Here is a 22,846-nt window from a genome sequence, read left to right on the forward strand (position 1 = left end):
TTAAACATCCCAATATAACTTTTTTTCATATTTCTTCCTATCACAATTATTCACTTATCAATTATCATATCTATACTTTTTTTTCATTTTCTATTTATGTCAAATAACATTTGAATCTTTAATTATCTTTTCAATAATAATACATAAATCACTATTAATCTTAAACACTTAACCAACATCTTTTATTTTTTTTTATTTTTCTATTCCTATCAAATCATAAATTTTATTATATCTACTTTTTTTTTTCTTTCTATATTCGTAGGTATAGTAAGATAACATATGGATGTATATCAAATGTTTTTCATATCTTATTCCTTTACATGTTTTCTGTCATATATATATATATATGAGATAAAATTACATTGATAACAATTATTTTATTATTTTATAATTTTTAATTGAAAAATATTTTCTTAGTTTTATTAAATTAAAAGTTTATTTCACACAAATTAATTATGTAACATTTTATATTAATTCAAAATTATTTTATATATTATTCTTATAGATTAAAGTCAACATAATATAAATATTTCATAATATATTAAAATATGAATAATTTGATTACTTTTTCTTATTATTTAATTTTAATAAATATTTGATATAAATATAAATTTAATGATTGAATGAATAAAAATGATAAAATGATAGTATAATTTAATCTCGTCTGGTACTTCTTAGTATATATCTACATGGGACGATGGAGCATAAAAGCTGGTCAGTTTATAAAGACCAAAACGCACGCACCCCTACCTTGGATCTGATGAGGTGACTCTCCCTCCCTCCCCGCCTTCTCCGCATTCATTATTTCTTTCTTGGTATCAAATTCAGATTGGAGATTGTGAATTAGCTGGCGAGAATGTCTTCGTCTACGGGCTTGATTTTCCGAGGGCACGAGGCCCAACCCATGGACGACGCCTATTACCCGAAGCCGCAGAAGCCATGGCTCTCCTTCCGCTACCTCCTACGCGAACAGCGTCTCCACTTCCTCCTCCTGGGCATTGTCCTCGCCACCCTCTTCTTCTTCCTCCTCCCCTCTGGCCTCCACGACCCATTCCCCACTCCTTACTTGGAGCCCACCCGCTGGCCCACCAACTCCCCAAGCTACGACGTCGTCTCCGTGCATTCCGTCGGAAAAATCCCTCTGGGGATTAAGCGGAAGGGTCTCCGGATCGTTGTGACCGGTGGGGCCGGGTTCGTCGGTTCCCACTTGGTGGATCGCTTGATTGCCCGCGGAGACAGCGTCATCGTCGTCGACAATTTCTTCACCGGAAGGAAAGAAAACGTCATGCACCATTTCGGCAACCCCAACTTCGAGCTCATTCGACACGACGTCGTTGAGCCTCTCCTGTTAGAGGTCGACCAGATCTACCATCTCGCCTGCCCCGCCTCCCCTGTCCATTACAAGTTTAACCCAGTCAAGACTATCATATCCTTTTCTTACATTCTATTCATGTTTCTTAATTATGCTTAACAATTTTATTTGTTTCTTTTGGAATATTCTTAATTGAGCTAGTGTTAATTCACAAGACCAACGTGGTGGGAACGTTGAACATGCTGGGACTGGCTAAAAGAGTGGGGGCCAGGTTCTTGCTGACCAGTACCAGTGAGGTTTACGGAGATCCTCTGGAACATCCTCAGAAGGAGACCTATTGGGGCAACGTTAATCCCATTGGTCAGTTCCAACCTCTCTCTTCTTTTCTTTTTCTTATTCTGGACTGTACTTTAAGCAATACCCTATGGTCCGAGATTCACATGCTCTGAACCATAGTAGTTAGTTTTTTAGATTAGACTTATTGCGTCACGTGAGAACCACGGTGTTGCGACACCACACCTCTGTTTGTGTGTTTTCCTTTTCAAACTAGGTGAATTGAGGAAAGGAGAGTCAAACCAACCGAGGTTTTTGGCTTGTGAGACACGTGGGACATCATGAGAGGACCACGTTTCCCATACCCTGTCAAAATTCTCATGGGCAACGAGGAATCCCTCACTCCAGGGTCCACCCAACGGAGGGTTCAGACTTCAGATCTTCGTTCCTTGTTCTATAAGATCGTATATAATTCGAATTGCAATCATCACAGTACGTTTCACTATAAAAAATCCTTATCGCCAAAGGTGAAAAACTGAAAAGGGTTGGTACTTGGCTTTTTCACTACCATAGCGGCTAACCTACATACATAATGTTTGGTGCGGTAAAACGAAAAAGAAAGAAATACTAATACAGTATTCATTATATCAACGAAAAAGAAAAAGGAGAGATACAATTATATTTGAGAAAAACATTACATATTTAATAGTGTAAAACAGGTATAAAAGTGTTTTATGCTACTAGTACGTACATATTAAACTCATTAAATAAAAATGAGATTAATTAGGCTTTTTTTTTTGGCAGTATTACGTTTTCGTGTTATAAGAATAGAAATGTGCGTGAATAAAGTATATGTAAAATACGTCATAAAAATATATACTTCCCATTTCATCTTTAGTTTCCAAATTAGAAGGATTAGAAATTGAAGGCTTGGCCAAACTTTGACTTCAAATTATTTGTTTTCCTTGTTAAATAGTACTTCATCCTCTCATTCATTTTCTTTAGTATTAAAACGGCATACCAAATATTAATTGATAGGTGTTCGAAGCTGCTATGATGAGGGAAAGCGTACTGCTGAGACGTTGACCATGGACTACCACAGAGGAGCTGGAGTCGAGGTCATTTAAGTGTTTGATTTTCTTTGCTAATCAATTTCATTGTTCTAGCAAATAAAAAATAATCACAAATTTTTCTTTTGTATTTTATTTTTTTCAGGTGAGAATAGCTAGGATTTTCAACACCTACGGGCCACGAATGTGCTTAGATGATGGTCGCGTTGTTAGTAACTTCGTTGCTCAGGTAATTAAACCAATTGTTTTCAAGTTTGGAAATGCACCTTTCGTTACAGAATGGAATGCATATCGTGGCTTTCTTAGTCAAGTGTCGCTAATTGGTGGCGTTAATGCAGGCACTGAGGAAGGAACCTTTGACCGTTTATGGGGATGGGAAGCAGACTAGGAGTTTCCAATATGTTTCTGACTTGGTAAGTCATATACTTCTTTTTCTCTCTCATCTATTAGTAATTAGTATGCTGATAAAACTAAGTCTTATCTAATAAGTTTTGTGTAATCAAATATAAATTTTAGTACTTTCACACACACACACACATATATATATATATGCTTTATTTGGAAGTAGCTTGACTTTCAATCCAGAAACACGTGAACTTTCCCCTGTGCATACTGCATATATACACAACAAACAATTCTTTTCTTCCGGGATCCATTCACTTGTGAAAGTAGAATTATGGTTGAGAATCGTAATTTCAATTCTAATTCAAGAGAAGTGATGGTGGACGCAAGGGTACGTGGTGACAATTACAATTAACGGTAACAGTGATAACAACATTTTGATGATAATACTGACTGTCACATCAATAGTAGTTGTGGACCAATGGTGATGGAGACGAAGAGTAGTTGTGTAATTTGTAGTAAGTTAAAAATTGTAATTTAAATGGAAGGGATTAGGAATTGAGAATGGTCAATTTAGTTATATTACAATTCTATAGAATTGTATTTTGAAATTGCCATTTTAATTTTAAAAAAGACTTCAAAGTTTCATAATTAAAATTATGGTTAAATTATAATTTCAAACCTTGATTTCATGCTCTTTGCAAAGGGCCGAAGGCTACACCGTGTGTTAAGGCCTAGATCAGTACCAGTGAGATTACTGGTACCTTGTAGTACATTTGGACCATTAGCTGTAGAGCCCATATGCTTCTTTTTGCTGGATTAATGAGGTGTTTATGTTTGCACAGGTGGAGGGGCTGATGCGCCTTATGGAAGGAGAACATGTGGGACCTTTCAATCTTGGAAATCCGGGTGAATTCACCATGCTTGAACTTGCCAAGGTAAAGTTTAGATTCTTGCTCTTATATAAACTGATAAGAGGATGCTTCCTTTTTTTTGGTGAATAAAACTTTCTTATTTTTCACTATGCTTGTAATAATTCCAAGAGAAATTGGCTACAGAAATAATTGTCTAAGGGCTATGAAGGAATATAAAACTACTCATGATCATGCACATTACGTGGACAAAACCAAAAGTCAGAATCATACCTCTATATGTTAAATGAAACGAAGCTTACATATAAGAGGAAAGCATTTAGGTATCATTCTTAGCAAGGACGCCAGTTTATTCTGCTATTCTTGTCTCCTTTTCCTATTCTCTTAACAAGGAATAGATGACACTTGATGCAATTTGTCAAATTGTCTTATTTGCCTTGTCGTTTTCCCACCAAATCGTTTATTCATACACATTTCGATGAATTGCTGTGCCAAACAAATGGCTCTACTAACCCACCCACACAAATATAAATGAAGAATGCCAATTGGGAAGAAAAGAATTGTTGTTGTGATAAGATGTTCTATGGTTTACGAGGGATAATATTATATATCTGGTGATGTCGATGCAGGTGGTCCAAGAAACAATAGATCCAGAGGCTAAGATAGAGTACAGGCCCAACACTGAGGATGACCCGCACAAGAGAAAGCCTGATATTAGTAGGGCCAAGGAGCAACTGGGTTGGGAACCCAAGGTGGACCTACGCAAGGGACTCCCTCTAATGGTTTCTGACTTCCGACAACGCATTTTTGGGGACCAAAAGGAAGGAACAACCTCTGCCTAATTCTTGCTAGGATAATGGAAATTGGAGTTTGTTCTACAAAATATACCTCAGATTGAGTGCAAAAGGGGATTGTAGTTTTGCATTTTCATAGCATTAGCCAGAAAACAGTTAGTGGGATTTCCCATCTCTTCATAGTTCATTAGTCAGCTATATATACATAAATTTCCCCTTTATCGTTTGTCCTTTATAAATTTTTATTGTATGTGCTATTGATGTCCATATTGATATCCAGTGATGATTATATTCCTAAAATTCGGTACAAAGTATAGGAGAAAGTTTATAAACGTCTAATGATTAATTGTGAAACGGAAATATGTCTGAGAATTTACCTTTGGAATGAGTTGCAACTACATTGAACATCATGGATATGTGCCACATATCGACTTATTCTTATAAAACAGACACAGGATAGTTTTAATTCTCTTTTCGTCTGCATCTTTGTTATTGCTTTATGGGGTCTTATAGATTGCTTTTGCTGGTGTTATTATAACTTTATAAGCTTATTAGCCTAGTTATAATATCACTCAATCTTATTATCGATGTTCCATGTGAAAATTTTGTGAAACGATGCTACTTGGAGCTTTGCCACATTTTGTAAACAATTTAGACTCCTATCAATTAGGCAACCACGGGAAAATGGCCATAATAGAACGATATATAGGTACATGCCACAAGGTCACAGTCCCTAACTCCCTACCATAGTACGACTACAATTTAAATTGCTGAGTGGTATTGCAAACGGTTTCCTTTCAACCCACAAAGATAGCTTCTTAGCCCGTTTGCTTGCTTTACAATCTTTGTTGATGATGCAACTGTTGTAAATCTCTCAATGCCATAGTTGTAAGTCTCAATTTGTTGTGATGAAGCATGAGTGCCATTGCTCGTGTGCTTGTCTAGCCACATTATAATGTCTGCAAAGACTTTTTCGATGTTCTCATCGGTCTCCCCCGATGTTAAGCCATGCCACATTCCTGGGTACAATTTTATGGTCTTGTCTTTGCTACTGGCTCGCTCATATAATGCTCAGCTTACTTCTGGCTAGCTCAAAACTCAGCCAATGAACCGAACAAAATCAGGTATAATAAGTATATTTAAGAAGTGGTAATTTGATCGTGAACTAGATTCAATATAAAAACGAACGACTTTATAACCTTATAGCTGTCTTCAAGGCTCATGCTGATTCTCAACATTTCTAATGCTGTTTTCAACCTGGGCTTGACCTGGGTAAACGGATCTAGGTCCATGGACTGGTCCGTGAGGTTCACGGTCTGCCCGGGTTACGAACCAATTTTTTAAACGGTACATGATTATGTCATATTTTTTTGTTCGCCCCGCTTAACCCGCAGACTATGCGGGTTTGGCCTGCGAGATCCGCGGGTTGTCCGGCAGTTCGCATTAGGTTTGATTGGTGTGGTCTAACTCAATTATATTAGGTTTGATTTTCTCTTTTTCACTTTAAACTTTTCTTTTAAAATAACAGATAAAAAAATATATTAGATAAGATAAAGATTTAAAGATAAAAACAAAAGATTTAAATTAAAAAATGATAAAGATAAAAAAGGATAAGATAAGAAAAATAAAAGAACAAAAATCAAAGATTAAGATAAAAAAAGATAAATGATAACATGCTAAAAATCTTTCTTTTTGATATTTTCTCTTTTTTTTTCTTTTAATCAATCTTTTTCATATCTGCAAGTCATAAATAATAAAAATATCAATTCTTATCATTTAAGCTAAAAATAATTGTTAAATAAATATTTTTAAAGACATTTCAATATATTTTTATTATAAAAAATAGCTCACATCATATTTAACCGTTTTCTCCTCACGGTTTTCCTCCACCACGCAATCATGTATGCGCACAAGTCATACAACTCTTTCCATTACAAGAAAAACAAAACGCGACTCACACTCACGCAGTCACGCGACACACTACATCGGCATAGTCTCGGCCCACCACGCAAAGTACATCTCTTCTCTCTCTAGAATTTGTTTTTATCTTATTTTTGTTGGGATGAATTCATTGTTGTTGTACTCTTAAATGTGAAGATGGAGAAGACTCAAGCTACTTCAAATATGGAATCATTTGTTGTTGGAGATGTTTAAATTTCATATTTTAGATTTATTGCTTAGATTTTCTTTTGTTAAGACATTCTTTATTTTACTAATGTAATTGAGTAATTATTTAGATTTTATTTACATTTGCATTTAACTTTTTATTAAAATTAAAATTCTTTTAAAACTAGGCCGGCGAATCTGCTCGTTTGATTCGCGGGATCCACGGGACAGAGGTGGACCCACCAATTTATTTCGTCCGTGTAAAAAGTGGGGCGGACTGATCCGATCTGCTACAAATGCAGACTTATGTGAACGAGTCTTACACGGAACGGGCCAACCCGCTTACCCACCCTTAGGAATGACCCTCAAAGGAAGAGGCACATTAATTAACTCTAGCACTAAATCAACAAGATTTCAAGTCATTTAAGTAAGCATCTCAATTACAATATAAACTTCACCCTTTCACGTTTGACAGGGTCTTTGAAGGTTGAATTTGATCCGATCTGCTACAAATGCAGACTTATGCAAACGAGTCTTACACGGAACGGGCCAACCCGCTTACTCACCCTTAGGAATGACCCTCAAAGGAAGAGGCACATTAATTAACTCTAGCACTAAATCAACAAGATTTCAAGTCATTTAAGTAAGCATCTCAATTACAATATAAACCTCACCCTTTCACGTTTGGCAGGGTCTTTCAAGGCTGAATTGATGGCATCCTTTGTGTGAACTATCTTTCACTTTGGGATTATATCTTCCACTTTAGTCAATATGTTGACCACCACCGGGTATGGCTTCACCACCGGATATCTGGCTTATTGTTCCAACATTTGAATAAGCCATGTTCAATTTTTACGTAGCAAAAAGTACTATTCAATTAATGGAGTTGATAGAGTTACTCGAATTAATTTTATACCATTGGCATGATCTATTTTTCTATACTAAAATATTGTTAAAAACATTCATTCCTTACACATGGGTGCGACGAGAACTGCACCGTCCCAGAATAATGAAGGGTCCTTTTTATGTAAAACTAGGCTCACTGCCCCTCCCATACAAGAATCTAGCCTTACCCTTATACTCTTGTAGCTCTGAAATATGCAAAGGAATCATAAAGCTGAGCAGAAATGTCTCAGGTTTCAATAGAGTTGAGAATTTAAATTATTTGGATCCATACCGCTAACTGACTTGAAAAAGTTATAACAATTGTTAACGATGTTATCAATTTTTTTAATGTAACAACGAGCACCTTCAGAACGTCCATGCTCCTCATAATCAATACCGAACAGAGCATATTCGTCACACGCTAGCCGTACACCACATTCTACACCCATCATGCAAGCAAACCAACAAATTAATTAACTGTATTATTAGTTTTAATTCTAACATATGCACATTCATAACGATATGCTTTTCTCCGCACAAATGCACATTAAGTCTAATGGTTGGCTAAATTAGTTAGGTTTGGGCCAGACATTTTTTATTTGGTCCAATCTCGCGTTTTTGTCATGCAAGAGTGTTGTTCTAGATTGGCGAACACATTATGGTCATTTGATACTTTTTTAACAATGCATACTTGTGAAAAGAAATAATAGCAACAATCTTAATTATTCCCCATCTTCACTTAAAGCCTTCCATATATATTATTGTCAATGTTTGCTTAAAATATCATTTCAATTATTCAACACATAAAATATAAATTAAATAAAAAATTCAGTTATAACTTTTGATATAAGTGTAAATTTTTCACGTACTGTTGATGTAAATATTCTTACATTACTAATTGATAAAAAAAAATGTTAAAATTATTTATATATAACTAAAAAATTTCGTATACACTGTACAAATATAGTTGCTAGTGATAAAATGATATGACTAGCGCCTTCTGTGGGCTTTACTCGCGCTGCCTCTCTCTTTTTGCCCTCTTGTTTTAATAATAATAATAATAATAATAGTTTTACGAAAATAGTATTAAGTTTCCCTCTAATTGTTGAGTCAGGAAGGAAAAGAAAAATAAATTCTTATAGGATAAGACCTCGGTCCACTACCAATCTGCCATTGGCATGTTGTCTATCTCTGCCCACAAAAATGACGAGCACGACCCACTAAGATGAAAATGCAATAAGTATTTTCAGTACGTATAATACATCATTCTTTGTGCTAGCGAAAAATATTACTATCACAGTTTTTCAAAATTTCTTTAACTTGATTTTTCATTGGTTGAATTATACATGTGTGCTATTAAATATATAAAATGTGAGTGTAAAATATTAAACATTTAGTGAGATGCATAAATAAAGTATTAAAAATATATTTCCTGCTACTTGTCAAACTTTTGTATATAATTTTTTTAAAAAAAAACATAATTAAACATACATAGCTACCTATTTTTTCATAGTACTGTAAATTTTAGGTTTTCGTTTGTGATGAAAGAGAACTGAAAATAAATTAAATGAACAATAAAATAAAATATAATTTATATTTTTTATATTCTATTTTAATTCAAAATTTTCATTTTAAAATTCATGTTCATCTAATTTCATTTTATTGAACGAACTCTTAGTTGGATGATCCAGTACCATAGATCTATGCAACATGCACCAATACCATAAATAATCCTTTTCAGTCCAACTGTACCCTACGTGGCTCAATGGTGTTATTATTATACATGAAAAATGGGATGGCACACCAACCAAATTGCATATATATATATATATATATATATATATATATATATATATTTTGTAGTATATGTTATACAGTATAATCTTTTGGCTTAAATATACTTTTGCTGTTTATAAAATATTTTTGTTCATTTTTAATTTTTATAGCACGAACTTATAAAAATTATAAATAAAAAAAATTAAAATTTTGAAGGGATTAAAATTAATTTTTTTTACAAGAATTAAAATTAAAAAAATAAATTTATAAATAAAAAATTAAAAAAGCGTTCACTTATCGAACAAAAGCATAATTTAGTCAAACTTTTGGAGACATTTTTACAACACTACTTTTCCTTTATTTATTTTCCCATTACATGGATTATCTTATCTTAGCTCTTCTTATTTCTATTTGGTGCTTAAAAATACATACATGCAGTGTATCTAGGAATCCTTCTCCTCTGTAAACTCTTCATTCATGGGTTGTGTAGAAGCTTTCCCCGTAACTTATTATATTAATATGCATCCCTCACTCATATGCACCTCTAAGAGGAAACTGTGTGTTTCTACTGCGAAACTCAACGGCGACAATGACCCATTGCTCCTTGCTGCCACTGCCTCTGCTTCTCTTCGTCACCAGGAAACTCTTCGACCAGGCAAATTAACCCATCTCCCCCTCTCATTCCATCACACGTTTTTTAGAAAATGCTATCTCTTTTAGACATTTCATCGAGCATTTCAAGGGTGATCATGAATATAATACATGAGTGCGGTTGAGTTTTCATGCTTCAAAGTACAAACCTATATCTCTATACAGAATTGTTCAAGAAACGGTAGGTGTAGGTTCATCGTGCTAAGCTAGCATTTTATAGCCCACCATTCGAAGCAGGTTGTTTTAACACTTAGAGAAAGAAACAGAGAGAAGAGAGAAATGTAGGTATGATAGATAATATGATGTGATAAAAACAGATATATGAACAGAAATTATAAGTATTGATTGTTTTTGATATACAGAAGTGTCTATATATCATTACTCGTGTATGTATATTCTCCGCCATTGTTATTTATTACATATTTGGAAAATAAAAATAAAATTATGCCATTTATATGCTACATTTTGTCATGTCACATAGTGGACAAGATCAACATGTCTCATAGTATCACTTCTTTGCAAGTGCAGAGCCTCTGTTTCTAGATCCATATGCTGGTTGTTTTGTCCCTCATAATAGTCCCAAGGATGTGATTCAGGACTTGCATCCCTATTGTCTTGCAACCAAGTTCATTGATGATAAGCTGCTTCATACAGTGAGCCTTATTGACGGACTAAAGCAGGTACTTGCTCAGCGTATGTATGTTTATGAGAATAATTCTATATCCTCTTAAATTACTATTTTTCATTTAATATTTTAAGTACTCAGGCGGTTTATTTGAGGATATTGCATAGTTTGATTTGGAATTTTCCTTTTAATTGCAGCTAATTTTGTTGACTGATGGCATGGACACACGGCCATACAGACTTCAGTTGCCCTCTTCGATCCTAATATTTGACATATCCCCAGAAAGTGTATTTAGAATTGCAGCTGAGAAACTTAAAGGTGACATTAGTTGATTTAGTGAACGATGATCTTTTAAGCATGTATCATTGCCAAAATTAAATATCATTAGGCAAAGTTTATCATAGGGACAATAGTGAGCAGAAAAGCTGGTAAGTACACATGCAAGCTAGATGTGCCAGGATTTGGATTCTCTTAGTCAGGTTTTTAAATGATTACATCATTTGAAAAGAAAAACAGGCACAAAGTATCCCAAAATGTGTTATGCAATATATGTCTATTTTTCTCTCATGTAAGGGGAAAAGCTTAGGAAACAATCCAAATCCAATTGGAAACTGTTCTTCAGACTACAACATTATTATTATTATAAATTCAACAAAACCAGGTAGTGCTTAGTTAAAAGAGTTATGCCTCACAAAACTCTGTAAATAAGGCTTGTAGCTTGTTTTCACAATTTCATGCATGTCATTCTCCGCACCTTTCATCTTTATTTCCTTTTATTTTTGTAGTGTGCGATCTAAGACGAAAACATCTAATTGTGTCTTTTTAAAGCTTCAGGTGTTGGGGCTAAGATGCCCAAAGGTTGCATATTCTACCATATTCCACTGGAATCATCTGACATAGAGCAGGCTATGCAATTTAAAGGCTATAATGGTAGTAGACCTAGTATATGGGCCTTACAGGTGATTAATTCTATCATTTTTCTTCCAATTAGTAAAGTCTTGGAATCAAAAGCAAAGTGTTGGGGGAAAAAGGAGTCTTTGCAAGAGAAGTTAGTCATACGGGTTTATTCATGCTCAGGGATTTCCAGTGATGACACTGGCAAATTTTGAAGAGGTTTTGTCAATGATAAGCAGTTTGGCCATGAAAGGATCTCTTTTTGTGGGAGAACTTCCTGCCTGCGTAGCTGAGACAGACATAGAAATTAAGGTTAGTGTGCAACTAATTTAATTAGTTTATTAAAATAATTTTCTTCTTCCAGAAATAGAAAGGAAAAATAGAATCTTTTCTGGTCCCTTGCACAGTCCAATACAAGGCAATGGGTGGATAAACTATTCATGAGCAAGGGTTTTCGGGTGGAAATTATCAACTACAAAGGGTTTGCAGAGAGAAGTGGTAAAGATTTTGTATCAGGACACTACAATAATATACTATTTGTTGCAGAACAGCTGCTACATTCTGATGATCAGGTGAGGCACTTCCTGTTCAAATTGACATGCTATTGCATAGTATTTTGTATAAAGCATAACCAAGCATTGATATTCTGGCAGATGGAGTCATGGAGACGAGAATTTCAAAGGATAGAAAATGAAGGAGATGAAGAAGGTTTTGAAGAGTTATAGAAGAGCATATAAGCTTCACCACACCCTCATTAGCCTTAAAAGGATATCTCTCTATTGCTACTAGGGTCTAAACTTAGTAGCATTGTCCTCTATACAATTGTCTGTATGCTTGTATATCTTGAAGGAGAGTGTTCAGATATGAATTCAAGTGCAATATAATTTAGCTTAGCAGATTCAAATTATTAATAATCAAATACAGTAGCAGGTTATATCTGCACGTCAGTAAGCTTCATCATGACCCACAAATGATTGTAAAATTTGTTGTCCATAGATGAGTCCATGTGCCAGGCCGAAATTGTTTACACCACTGTGAATTATGCACCTTAACCTATAAAAATGTGCTCCCCAGATCCAACTCTTGAATAGAGCAACAGAATGTAACAAAGGCTTCTCAGTGTCTCAACTCTCATAAATGATTGAACCATGTAGGAAAAACCATGTTAATGTTGAAATCCATATGCACTATACACCGTGGATCACTGCTCACCCCTACAAAGAAAAAGTGGGGAAGACAATAAAAGTGATCCACCAATCACTTAGAAGCAAAGACATGATCTACAAATCACTTACCAGTGTCAACAGTAAAATAAAAGCTTAATTGTAAATTAGATCTTTTTATTTATCTCAGCTCACGAATTTAGTCCTGAATTTAGTCCTACTGGTATTTAATTCACAAATTGAGTCTTTCGTTTTTTTGTAATCTAATAATTTTAGTCCCTAACCCTGAATGTTGATCGTTAATTGCTTACGTTGACAGTCACGTGAATTGAGATAAATAGGAATACTAAATTTGTAATTAAGCCTAAAACAAATTAGCTAGGATAAGAACTACCAGTTTTTCAAAACGATGGTTGTTTGAAAATGGTCAAACAAAGTTATACTCAAACAGATAATAACTTGTCCTACAAACAAAACGGGAAGAGGTGGAATTGACTCGACCAAAGGTCCCAAAGGTCACATGCCAGAACGTTACACGTAGAAAAAGACGGAGCAATTCGAACTCGTGGTTCAAGAACATTTAGCACCCCTCTTGGTATTGGTTTAACTTCAACAACACACATATTACTAAATTTTCACATCTAATTTACGGAAACGCCGAAGCAACAAATGGAAGCGTTGATATTGATGCAGATCAGAGTCATCCAACACCAAACCAAACACAAGGTCAGTACTTAGTATTAATTGAGCAAAACAGTGGCACCTCCATCCGGTTGATTTACCAAATACCACCACTGCAATTGATACTAACATTTAATTGTTTCCATTTTTCAATTCAGTTGTATGATTCATTACTTTTTTTTGGCACAATATCTCAAGTATTTTTCATGAAAACAATCCTGCTTAGCCGAACAAGACTACTTCTGAGTTAAGGTAAATACCAGTAAGATGTATTTCTTGCAGGGTCTAGTTCTTCTAAAGTAGTTAAAAAAGAGTTTGATTCATATGCATTACGATTGCAGAATTTTTTTTAAACAAATCTTTCTCTATTATTACATCATATTAACGAATAAAATAATATGGCTATAGAGGAAATTTCTACTGAATATCTATTAAGTATACTTATTTTCAGTAGAATACGCTAAGAGATAAAGATTGTTTAAATAAATTTTAACAAAACATTTTTTAATACGATATTATTTCATATGAATCCCATTAAGGGATAATACCAACATACCAATGAATCCTATATAATTAATAAGTCTCATAAATTGACTTTAAGAAAAAAAAAATTACTATGACATTTCAACTTCGATAATTTTAAACTAAAGTAATGGTTAATAAAATTTTAAAAACAGTGCATAAATGGTACAGATGTTAAAACTTAAAAGCTATGCTAGAGTACATCTGTAGAAAAGCCTGAGAACTGAGAAGAGGGATAATCTATAAAAAAAAATAAAAAATTACAATGAAACAATGAAATCTGACGGCATCTAGAAAGAGAAGAAATCTGTCAAAGATAAATAACACTCTTTTCCACTTCCTTGGGATATTTATATCAATTGGGGACAAAATTAAAAAATAGCATTTTCGTTGGGTGTGAAAATAATGAATAAATAACTCACCAAAAAAAAAATGAATAATTCAACCTGAACGATAATGCAAAAGGAGAAACACCCCCGCCACCCCCACACAAAAACAAAACTCTTGCTCTTAAATTCTGTTTTCTTCAATTTCTTGCATGCCATAAGCCTCCGTGCCTACTAAATTCTCCTCCTTTTTCATTCTTTTTTCTTTTAACCTGGCACAGTTTATTCTCTCCAAAAGACAAAACTGAGAATATTTCTAGAACTGGAACAGAACCAAAACTCCTGTCAATTAACTTTTTCGTCCCACCTTCCCCTTTTTCATGGGATTGTCAGCATTGACTTTATTTTTCTTAAACTTACGCTTATCTCCTCCACTCCGTTGCTCTGTTTTTTCATGAGGATTCACTTCTTCGAACTCTATTGGTTTTATAATAACACCTGGTCTCTTCACCACCTGCACATGGAAGATTATATTTACAAGACAACTAGAAAAAAATGCACATGCATCTTATAGTATTTTTCCTGAATAGTATCATTAGGTAAAAAGACAAGGAACCCACTATAACCTACTAACAGTATCCAATAAACTAAGGTCTTCCCTCCCCCAAGAGAGAGCAAGACTGTCTAAATATTATTTTCAATTACTATAAATAAAAGCTATAGCATGATACTTTTTAACACAAGAAAAAAAATCAAGGATAGAAAGTTTGCCAATCAAGTGTTAGAAAGCACTTACTTCCGGCCGGTTAAGAGGACCAATTGCAGTTGCTGGATTAAATTCAGGTCCGATGGGCACACGCATGCTCTGTTCAAAGACCTCTTGGGAAGTAAAAGGGTATGGCAATGATTTAGTATGTAGTTTCTCAGCCTGCCATATTCAAAAGTTAGAATAAAATTAAAATCAGCTCAATTTACTGGACAGAAAAAAAAAATTAGGAACAAGTGGCAGCTGGCAACATTATTTGAGCCACTAAATTATAATACTATAATTAGAGCATGAAGATCTAACGAAAAGAAAAATTGAAGCAAGAAGAAAACACCAAAAAATAAATACAGGAGTTTTGATTCTTTGGAATAATGAGGTAGGAGTGAGCAATTCACTAATAAGAAGAAGAAGAAGAAGAAGAAGGATATCCATTAATAACTATAATTACAAATCATAATCTGGAAGAAGGATATGCAAAGTGCAAACACCAATGATTAAAAATATGCTGACCCAGAACAACTCCACAAATTTCTTATACGAAAACAAAGATAGTTGTGCACATTGAATCAAGTTGATATCTATAATCTGAAAAGAGTACCAAAGGTTCAAAACCTTGTATTTAATGGCACTAACCTTCTTGTCTATCTTCTCAGATATAATCACATTTTTTAGCTGAGCATCCTTCCTTTTTTTGAGGGCTTCTGCCCTTTTTTTCTGGGCATCTTCATGTTTTTTCAGCATCCAAGATGGTAAACCTTTCTTTTGCTGTACATGTGTCCACTGGCCCCAGCCAGGAAGTAATAGAGGCTTCTCTGGCTCAGGATTTTCTTCGTTGAGGATCTCCTGCTTATCTTTTTCAAAATCATCATCTACATCATCCCCAGCAAAAGCTTGCCGAATGAGCTCCTCTTGAGAAGGAAGTTCATAAGGTACTTTAGAAACAGAAGACAGAATTCCATCCACCATCTGTCCTTCACAATCTGTATCACTATCCTCTCCAAATTCCTTTTCAGTAACCTAAGACATAAAAGGACAAAGGTATAAGGCTAAACCAACAATGCGCTTTATACTCTTAACAAATAGAAAGAGTTCATACTTTTATAGCTTGCATATCTAGTTCTGTAAGCTTCGGAGACTTCTTGATAGTCATGTCTTCATTTTTGTTTTTTGCCTGCTAATCATAAATACATCAGTCCAACAGAACGCCCACTTCAAAAATGAAAGATATTTCTCTTCGATAAAAGATTAAATTTTAAAACAAAACAATATATTAAAAGCATTTGAACCTTTTTCCATGTATCTGAAACAAATATGGAAACATCATATGTAGTTTTTGGCCCAGGATTTTTAATAATCTCATCAATATTCTGTGAACAAAAAAATGCATTGTGTCACATATCTATCCAGAAAGATATTAACTTAAGAAAAAAGTTCAAAAGTTAAGAATTTCATCACCTTAAAAACTGATTCCCGGTGAGTATCAGTGTCATCTTGAATTACAACCAAATCCTTGTTTACATCCGTATGCAAAAGGTCGCTTCCCTCATTCTCTATATTGCCACTTTTGCTGATCCCCAAGTCATCCTCACTATCACTGCCATCATAGCAATTATCTGATTTTACCTTATTACTGGTATCAGACATCTGGGCTTTAGCCATTCCAAATACTCTTCTGCCACTGGTAGAAGCAGCTTTCAGATCTTCTGAGCCACCAGTATTCTCCAACTTCTTCAAGGAATCTTCATATTCGTGGAAAGCAAGGTTGGCTTCTTCAACAGCTGCCTCTTTTCTTTTCTCCAATCCACGCCTCTACATCCGAACAAATCAAGGGAAGACCACAAACCAATAAGAAAAACTTCCCCGGTGACAAATTTCAATCTCTAAATTGGATACTAAAGAATATATAAAAACAAAAGTAACAGAAGCCAAAGGTAATAATTCATTTAACAAGATAGTAATTCATGTAAAAATAATTGAGGTATTTATCAGTCTTCTCAAGCTAGGTTACACTAAAATTTCCTTCAGGGAAAAAGGGAAAAGGAAGAAGAGAGCAGGAATGGATATTACCATAAAAGGCAAAGAAAGCAATCCTGATTTGGGAACTTCATCCTCTTCCTCCAACACTTTCACTGTTTTTTCTTTAGCTTTTCCCAAAATCTTGTAATCCCTATCCTGATCAGAACCAGCAGAGTTGTCATCCTCATCCTCATCACTGCTATCTTCACTGCTACTGCTGCTACCCTTCATAGACTTCATTTTTCTAGTCAATTCAGCATGCCTTTGAAGTTGTTCATGTATGGCAGCACGAGTTCCTTCATCTTGGTTATGTAAACCACGCTGGATAATACGTGCAGCCCACGGATTATGGTTTTTGTGTTTCAGCGTCATGCGTTCCTGTAGCAAGTTGGGAAGTGAGAGAAGGATTAATAGAAATAATTTTTCCATTTTAATCATGAAGATACAAGATATATCAGTAAACAGCATATGTTAAGAAAATTTTCTTGATCTCTTATTTCTCAGGGATGATGATATACCTCAGCCCTTTGACGCTCTTGTTTCATGGCATATTCTTTAGCAGCTTCAGGGTCCATTTGCATCTGAGAAGCTTCTGCCTTTAATCTATCTTTCTTCAACAAACGATGAAATGTTCTAGACTTAATCTTTTTAATATGCTTTGCCTTCATTTCATGACGAAAAAGAAGGCTCCGCATTTTAGCAATCCGATTTTGCCTATCCTTCTCATCTTCAATAGAGACCTGTCAGACATAATAAACAATACAAAACAATTAAAAAGCACTAAAACACCAATAGTTCCATGCCATATTGCATAAAAACATGGGTTAAGAAGAATCAGTAAACAGACCTTTAAAGGTGTAGTCAGTGCAAATTTTATTCTTAAACTCCAACAGGCACACAAGGAAACATTGTATGGCACTTAAAAGTTAAAAATAAAACTGAGATAAATTGAAGGCATCACTCTAGTTGAGACATATGGTTTATCTACCTCCATATCTATTGCTAGAATCATAAAAAGTGGTGAGGACTTATAGTTGAACTTTATGAACAAGCCCGATCAAAGTCTCCACTGTACGGAAAGTGATTGGACTTGTGGGACTGAGCTTCATGTTGTTACTTTATCCAAAATGCCTAAGGCAATTGGACTTGTGCACCTCCAGCTTATATATAAATCCAATCTTTTTAAGCCCATCACTGAAACAAGTCCGGCACCACTCACCCCACCCCCTCCCACACACAAAAAAACAGTTCAGTCCAGAAAAAATACCATTTAGTTACTTCCTCAGACCCTCAATCATGTCAGTTAGGTTGAATTGACCTATTTTAAATCTTAATAGGCAGAAGAAAAAACTTATTTGAATCAAATGTATTTCACAACAACATCCAAGCACTTTTATTTAACAAACAAATTCAAGTTTGACTGTTTGAAACTAAGTATGCCAAACCACAACTGATTCAACTTTATGAATGACTAATCAGAACATTGCCACATTGGTATCATACAACAGACACATGGAAAGCATGGGAATCAGAACAAGACAACTTAAATCAGATTCTAAATTCAATGATCAGCTATTATCAGTAATATCAACTAATATTCATACCTTGTTCATTTCAAGAAGCTTAGAACCATCCTTTTTATGAGCTTCCATAACTTCCTCATCATAAACTAGTGCAGCAATTTTCTTCTCAAATTCAGTTCTGGGTTCAAATTCAGAAGCTATTGCTCCTACAGTTGAAAACCCTAAATTTACATTTTCATCAAAGAAAATAGTTGGGGCCTCTCTATTTCTCTGAATAATATGCTGCCACTTGGTGACATCTTTCTTTGATATTTCATATGCTGCCTTCCTCTCTACCTTAGCTTGAACTGCCTTTGAAAGTGGCACATGAATAATTTTAGCATTCTTCTCAATTTGTTGATATCTCTTCCTAAGTTTTCCATAACCAGATTTTTCACGAAGAGGATTCAGTAGGTCTTCTATGCTAATGCGTCCGTCACCATCCACAACATCACGACTAGGATTATATTCAGACTCTGGATATAGCTCTGGTATAACAGTGTCCTTCATCACCTTCTTTTTCTTCTTATTCTCTGCATAGTTATTAAAATTTTCAAGTGTATCATATCACGGTTTTGAAAACAAAATAGAAAGGGCAACAACAGCAGGATTCTCTCTGCTGTGGGAATCATTCATGTACAAATCTGCTTTGGCATTCATGAAAAATTAAAGCAAAGATATATGTGTGAGTGTGTGAGTGTGTGTGTAAAGGATTAATTGACACCAAGTGTCAAACTTGACAAAAATGACGCCTTCTATAACTTTGTATCAATCCAACTGTTGCATAGAAAGTTCTCATGAAAAAGATCAAGTCTATAATTTCATATCATTTCAAAATTGATATTTCATTACATCACTTTATTTTGAAATGTTACTTAAATATATAAGTTTTCTACCGATAGATTACATGTCTATGAATAAACTTCGTACCCCATTGCTCAGAGGCTCTTCGCTATGCGAAAGTATGGGGGAGGGATATTGTACGCAGCCTTACCCTTGCATATGCAAAGAGGCTGTTTCCGGATTCGAACCCATGACCAACAAGTCACCAAGGCACAACTTTACCGCTGCACCAGGGCTCGCCCTCAGATTACATGTCTATGAATGTCTAAATTATTTAAAATTTGGTATACATGACCATTAGTATATTATCGTATAATTCAATAGTTGCATCAATAGAACTTAACATTTGTATAAAGCTATTAAATTAAAATGTGTCAAGTCAAAAACTATAATGTGATATTAAAAACTTCTTCATATGCATCTCTAATAACTAATTATGATTTCCAATCTATACAGAAGAAAATTAGCAGCATGCATGCTTATAAGTCTAAGTTCTAACAAAAATAATGGATAACACAAAAGTTTAACAGCAGTTTTCTTACCTTCAAAAGCCTCACTCGGCATGCCAGTAATTGCTTGTAGCATCCTTGCATGCCTATCATCGTCTTCCTCTCCAGAATCGTCACTTGGAGCATTTTCATTCCTCTTTGTCCCGGTGTAATCATCATCCTCACTTTCATCATCAGATTGCACATTCTCATCCTAAAATGCAATTGAACACGTGTATCACAATTATCCAGTACATGGATAAGTTGAAAATTGTAATATATAAATTTAATAATCAAGTGGTAAAATGAGCTTAATCTAGATGTTTCAAATGCTGAAACAAAATACGAACACTAATTAAATTTCAAATGAAGAGTTTATATTGCTGAAAAAAATAAAAATAAAAACCTCAATATCTTGAGCAAGGTCATCGTCGACGGATGCAGGGTCGTAACGCTTGTTTTTCTTGGACTCCTCCTCAGCCCGTTCTTCCTCGTACTCGTAAACGTCATTGTCGTCATCGGAATCGACGCTGTCGAAGGAAGTGGTGGGGTTTAAACGGTGGAGCTGTTTCTGAAGAGATGAGGGCAAACGAGGGCCTCTCTTCTTCCATTGAGTGTTTGGCTTCTTCTTCGGCTTCAGTCTTTGGCGGTTGCCTTCGTCCCTCTCCTTCCGCTTCTTCTCTGTCATGTTTGCGCCTACTTGGTGGTTACTTTCTATAATAATTATGTTAGTTTTAATCTTAATCTTTCGTTTAGGTTGTTGGTGTGGATGGTATTGTTTTGTTTTGAAGGTTGTGTGTGAGACAGTGAGGTTTCCCGCGACAGAGGTAAAGTAAAACCCTAGTTCTACTCTACAAGGCGGGGACGGAGCAGGTGACTTCCAAAACTATTGGCCTGTTTTGGTGTGGGCTAATAATCTCTATTTTGTTTTGAAGGTTGTGTGTGAGACTGTGAGGTTTCCCTAGTTCTACTCTCCAAGGCCACGGCGCAGGTGACTTCCAAAACTATGGCCTGTTTTGGTCTGGGCTAATAATCTCTATTTGTAGATTAACTCTCTGGCCCAACTACTGACTAAGATTAAGAAATTTTGTTGCCAATATATTTGTGGTGTGGGCTAATGATTTGTGCCAATATATTTGTTACTTTCTAAGATTAAGAAATTTTTTAATTATTTGTTTAAAACTTTCTTATTTATTGATATCTCATTTAAATACTTAATTCATTACTAATGAGTGTTGGATATAGGGGAAGAGATTACTCCCCTTGTCCAATGATAATTGTCATCTAAGAAAAAAAAATTAAAATATTTGTTATTTTAATTTTTCAAAATAATATTAGTGATTATTGTTCACTTATATCTTTTATAATATAGACAATGAACAATAAAAATCTAATCTTTTATAATATAGACAATGAACAATAAAAATCTATAAATAAATTGATGATAATAAAGTAAATTTTGTGAAATTGTCACTCTCTTTTAATATTTATTAATTTTTATTGGTTTGTATAAAAAAAATCTAAGATGACAAATATCATGAAATGAGAAAAATAATTATTTATAATGTGGCAAATCAAAGTTTTAATTCTTTATAATTAGAGAAATTGAGTAATTTGGGATCATGATATCTAAAAAAAAAATGATTTGGGACCATCATATCCCAAGCAAATTCTATATAACACAATCAAATATTATTTTTTTTCCCATGTAAATTGAAAAGCTAAAACATGCGGGTCATGTAGATATTGACTATAAACATATAGACATGTATGTGGTGACACATGATTATCTAATAATGTATCCTCTATGAGAAGTATCTGTGTTTAACACCCAACAATATTTCAAACAAGATTACCTAAATTATTATTTGACTAAAGCTAATCACCATAAGTAGTATGATTGAAACCATATTTTACTCGATTTAAAACATATTTAATTTTTGTAGGAATATTTTTTAAGGTCATCATCTCTTCACGAGATATTTAGAAAATTGTCCCATGATGTTGCGAGTAGCAAAAAAAATAATTTTTTGTTTTATCAACACCTATTTAATTTGTGATGTTTCATAATTTTTTTAATCAAATATGAAACAAAAAATATTTATTATATCCAGTATCATATTTTTTTATAAAATCTAACAAACCCATATATCATAACTTCAAAATATCCTCACATTGAATTTAAATTTTAATAATAATTGTTTTAGTTCACAATCACATTAATTTTAAATTCCATTTTTCAAATTTGAGGAGTCATTAGTTTTTTTTAAGTAAAGTATTTTTGGGTTAATGTAAAATTTGAAAAATATTATTTGGATCCTCATAAAATTTTTCATATTAATTTGTTCCCTATAAAAATAAAACATATTTTTTATAATCTCAATGATAATTTTATTAAATGGATTCTCTTAAGTAACTAATGACTTAATTACTTTTTCTCTTTATTCTTTTAAACACACTCATAAAACACCAAAACTCATTATTGCTCTATCTTTTCCTCTAATTTCATTAAAAAGTGACAAAAAGTTATAATTTTTGAAGAGTTTTAGCAACATTTTTTTTTAATTCATTTAAAAAGTTTTAACCGTCACAAATTGCTTAATTCATTTGTAATCAGATCGTACCTATAAGTTTATTAGACATACTACTATTTAACAAGATCAAATTAATACAATTTTTTATAATAATCAAATTAATATTTTTTAAATTTTACATGAATCTAAACCTATTTTACCATTTATTTTATTACCCATAAAAGCTCTAATACTTAAATCAGTGCAAGTCAGACTTAAGCGATAAGAGCAAGAGAGAATAATATGTTTTGTATATATTGGCTAATTTAAGATATTTGTAATCTCGTCAACCTTATCATTAAAAAA

General features: G+C 34.0%; 3 protein-coding genes and 1 pseudogene across 5 annotated transcripts; 2 read left to right on the forward strand and 2 right to left on the reverse strand.

Moving 5' to 3' along the window:
- The first annotated feature begins 705 nt into the window (after nt 1–705).
- LOC100809832 (UDP-glucuronic acid decarboxylase 2) lies at nt 706–4,963 on the forward strand. The gene is made up of 7 exons (XM_003553604.5): nt 706–1,426; nt 1,525–1,672; nt 2,624–2,703; nt 2,801–2,884; nt 2,994–3,068; nt 3,843–3,935; nt 4,499–4,963. The coding sequence occupies exons 1-7, from the start codon at nt 857–859 to the stop codon at nt 4,709–4,711; spliced, it is 1,263 nt and encodes a 420-aa protein (XP_003553652.1). The 5' UTR covers nt 706–856; the 3' UTR covers nt 4,712–4,963.
- A 462-nt stretch (nt 4,964–5,425) lies between these two features.
- Nucleotides 5,426–8,103, reverse strand: LOC100810361 (caffeoylshikimate esterase-like; annotated as a pseudogene).
- Nucleotides 8,104–9,799: 1,696 nt separating this feature from the next.
- On the forward strand, nt 9,800–12,504 carry LOC100810891 (O-methyltransferase 1, chloroplastic). Of its 2 annotated transcripts, none has more exons than XM_006604657.4 (7): nt 9,800–10,085; nt 10,610–10,761; nt 10,904–11,024; nt 11,535–11,665; nt 11,784–11,912; nt 12,008–12,172; nt 12,254–12,504. In XM_006604657.4, exons 1-7 carry the CDS (start codon nt 9,908–9,910, stop codon nt 12,323–12,325), a joined length of 948 nt encoding a protein of 315 aa, XP_006604720.1. In that variant the 5' UTR covers nt 9,800–9,907; the 3' UTR covers nt 12,326–12,504. The 2 variants fall into 2 exon arrangements, with proteins under 2 accessions (XP_006604720.1, XP_003553653.2); XM_003553605.5 differs by having other exon boundaries at nt 9,802–10,085; nt 11,541–11,665.
- Nucleotides 12,505–14,283: 1,779 nt separating this feature from the next.
- LOC100811431 (U3 small nucleolar RNA-associated protein 14) lies at nt 14,284–20,974 on the reverse strand. 2 transcript variants are annotated; one of them, XM_006604659.4, is made up of 11 exons: nt 20,374–20,974; nt 20,022–20,181; nt 18,679–19,169; nt 17,593–17,814; nt 17,126–17,452; nt 16,514–16,867; nt 16,345–16,425; nt 16,155–16,229; nt 15,692–16,075; nt 15,089–15,220; nt 14,284–14,806 (listed from the first exon to the last, which is right to left on the reverse strand). In XM_006604659.4, exons 1-11 carry the CDS (start codon nt 20,653–20,655, stop codon nt 14,642–14,644), a joined length of 2,673 nt encoding a protein of 890 aa, XP_006604722.1. In that variant the 5' UTR covers nt 20,656–20,974; the 3' UTR covers nt 14,284–14,641. The 2 variants fall into 2 exon arrangements, with proteins under 2 accessions (XP_006604722.1, XP_006604721.1); XM_006604658.4 differs by having other exon boundaries at nt 16,155–16,232.
- Nucleotides 20,975–22,846: the final 1,872 nt, after the last annotated feature.

Source organism: Glycine max, chromosome 19 (assembly GCF_000004515.6).
Source record: "Glycine max cultivar Williams 82 chromosome 19, Glycine_max_v4.0, whole genome shotgun sequence".
Taxonomy (NCBI): Eukaryota; Viridiplantae; Streptophyta; class Magnoliopsida; order Fabales; family Fabaceae; genus Glycine; species Glycine max.

Bases quoted from the DNA above. Each gene is read 5' to 3' on its own strand.
- LOC100809832 (XM_003553604.5), top strand. From the start codon at position 857: ATGTCTTCGTCTACGGGCTTGATTTTCCGAGGGCACGAGGCCCAACCC. The intron at 1,427-1,524 runs ATATCCTTTTCT...GTGTTAATTCAC, and splicing joins TTAACCCAGTCAAGACTATC to AAGACCAACGTGGTGGGAAC. The intron at 1,673-2,623 runs GTCAGTTCCAAC...ATTAATTGATAG, and splicing joins GGGCAACGTTAATCCCATTG to GTGTTCGAAGCTGCTATGAT.
- LOC100810891 (XM_006604657.4), top strand. From the start codon at position 9,908: ATGGGTTGTGTAGAAGCTTTCCCCGTAACTTATTATATTAATATGCAT. The intron at 11,025-11,534 runs GTGACATTAGTT...GTCTTTTTAAAG, and splicing joins TGCAGCTGAGAAACTTAAAG to CTTCAGGTGTTGGGGCTAAG. The intron at 11,913-12,007 runs GTTAGTGTGCAA...TCCCTTGCACAG, and splicing joins AGACAGACATAGAAATTAAG to TCCAATACAAGGCAATGGGT.
- LOC100811431 (XM_006604658.4), bottom strand. From the start codon at position 20,655: ATGACAGAGAAGAAGCGGAAGGAGAGGGACGAAGGCAACCGCCAAAGA. The intron at 19,170-20,021 runs GTAAGAAAACTG...ATAACTATGCAG, and splicing joins GCCGAGTGAGGCTTTTGAAG to AGAATAAGAAGAAAAAGAAG. The intron at 16,076-16,154 runs GTATGAACTCTT...TTTATGTCTTAG, and splicing joins TAGATATGCAAGCTATAAAA to GTTACTGAAAAGGAATTTGG.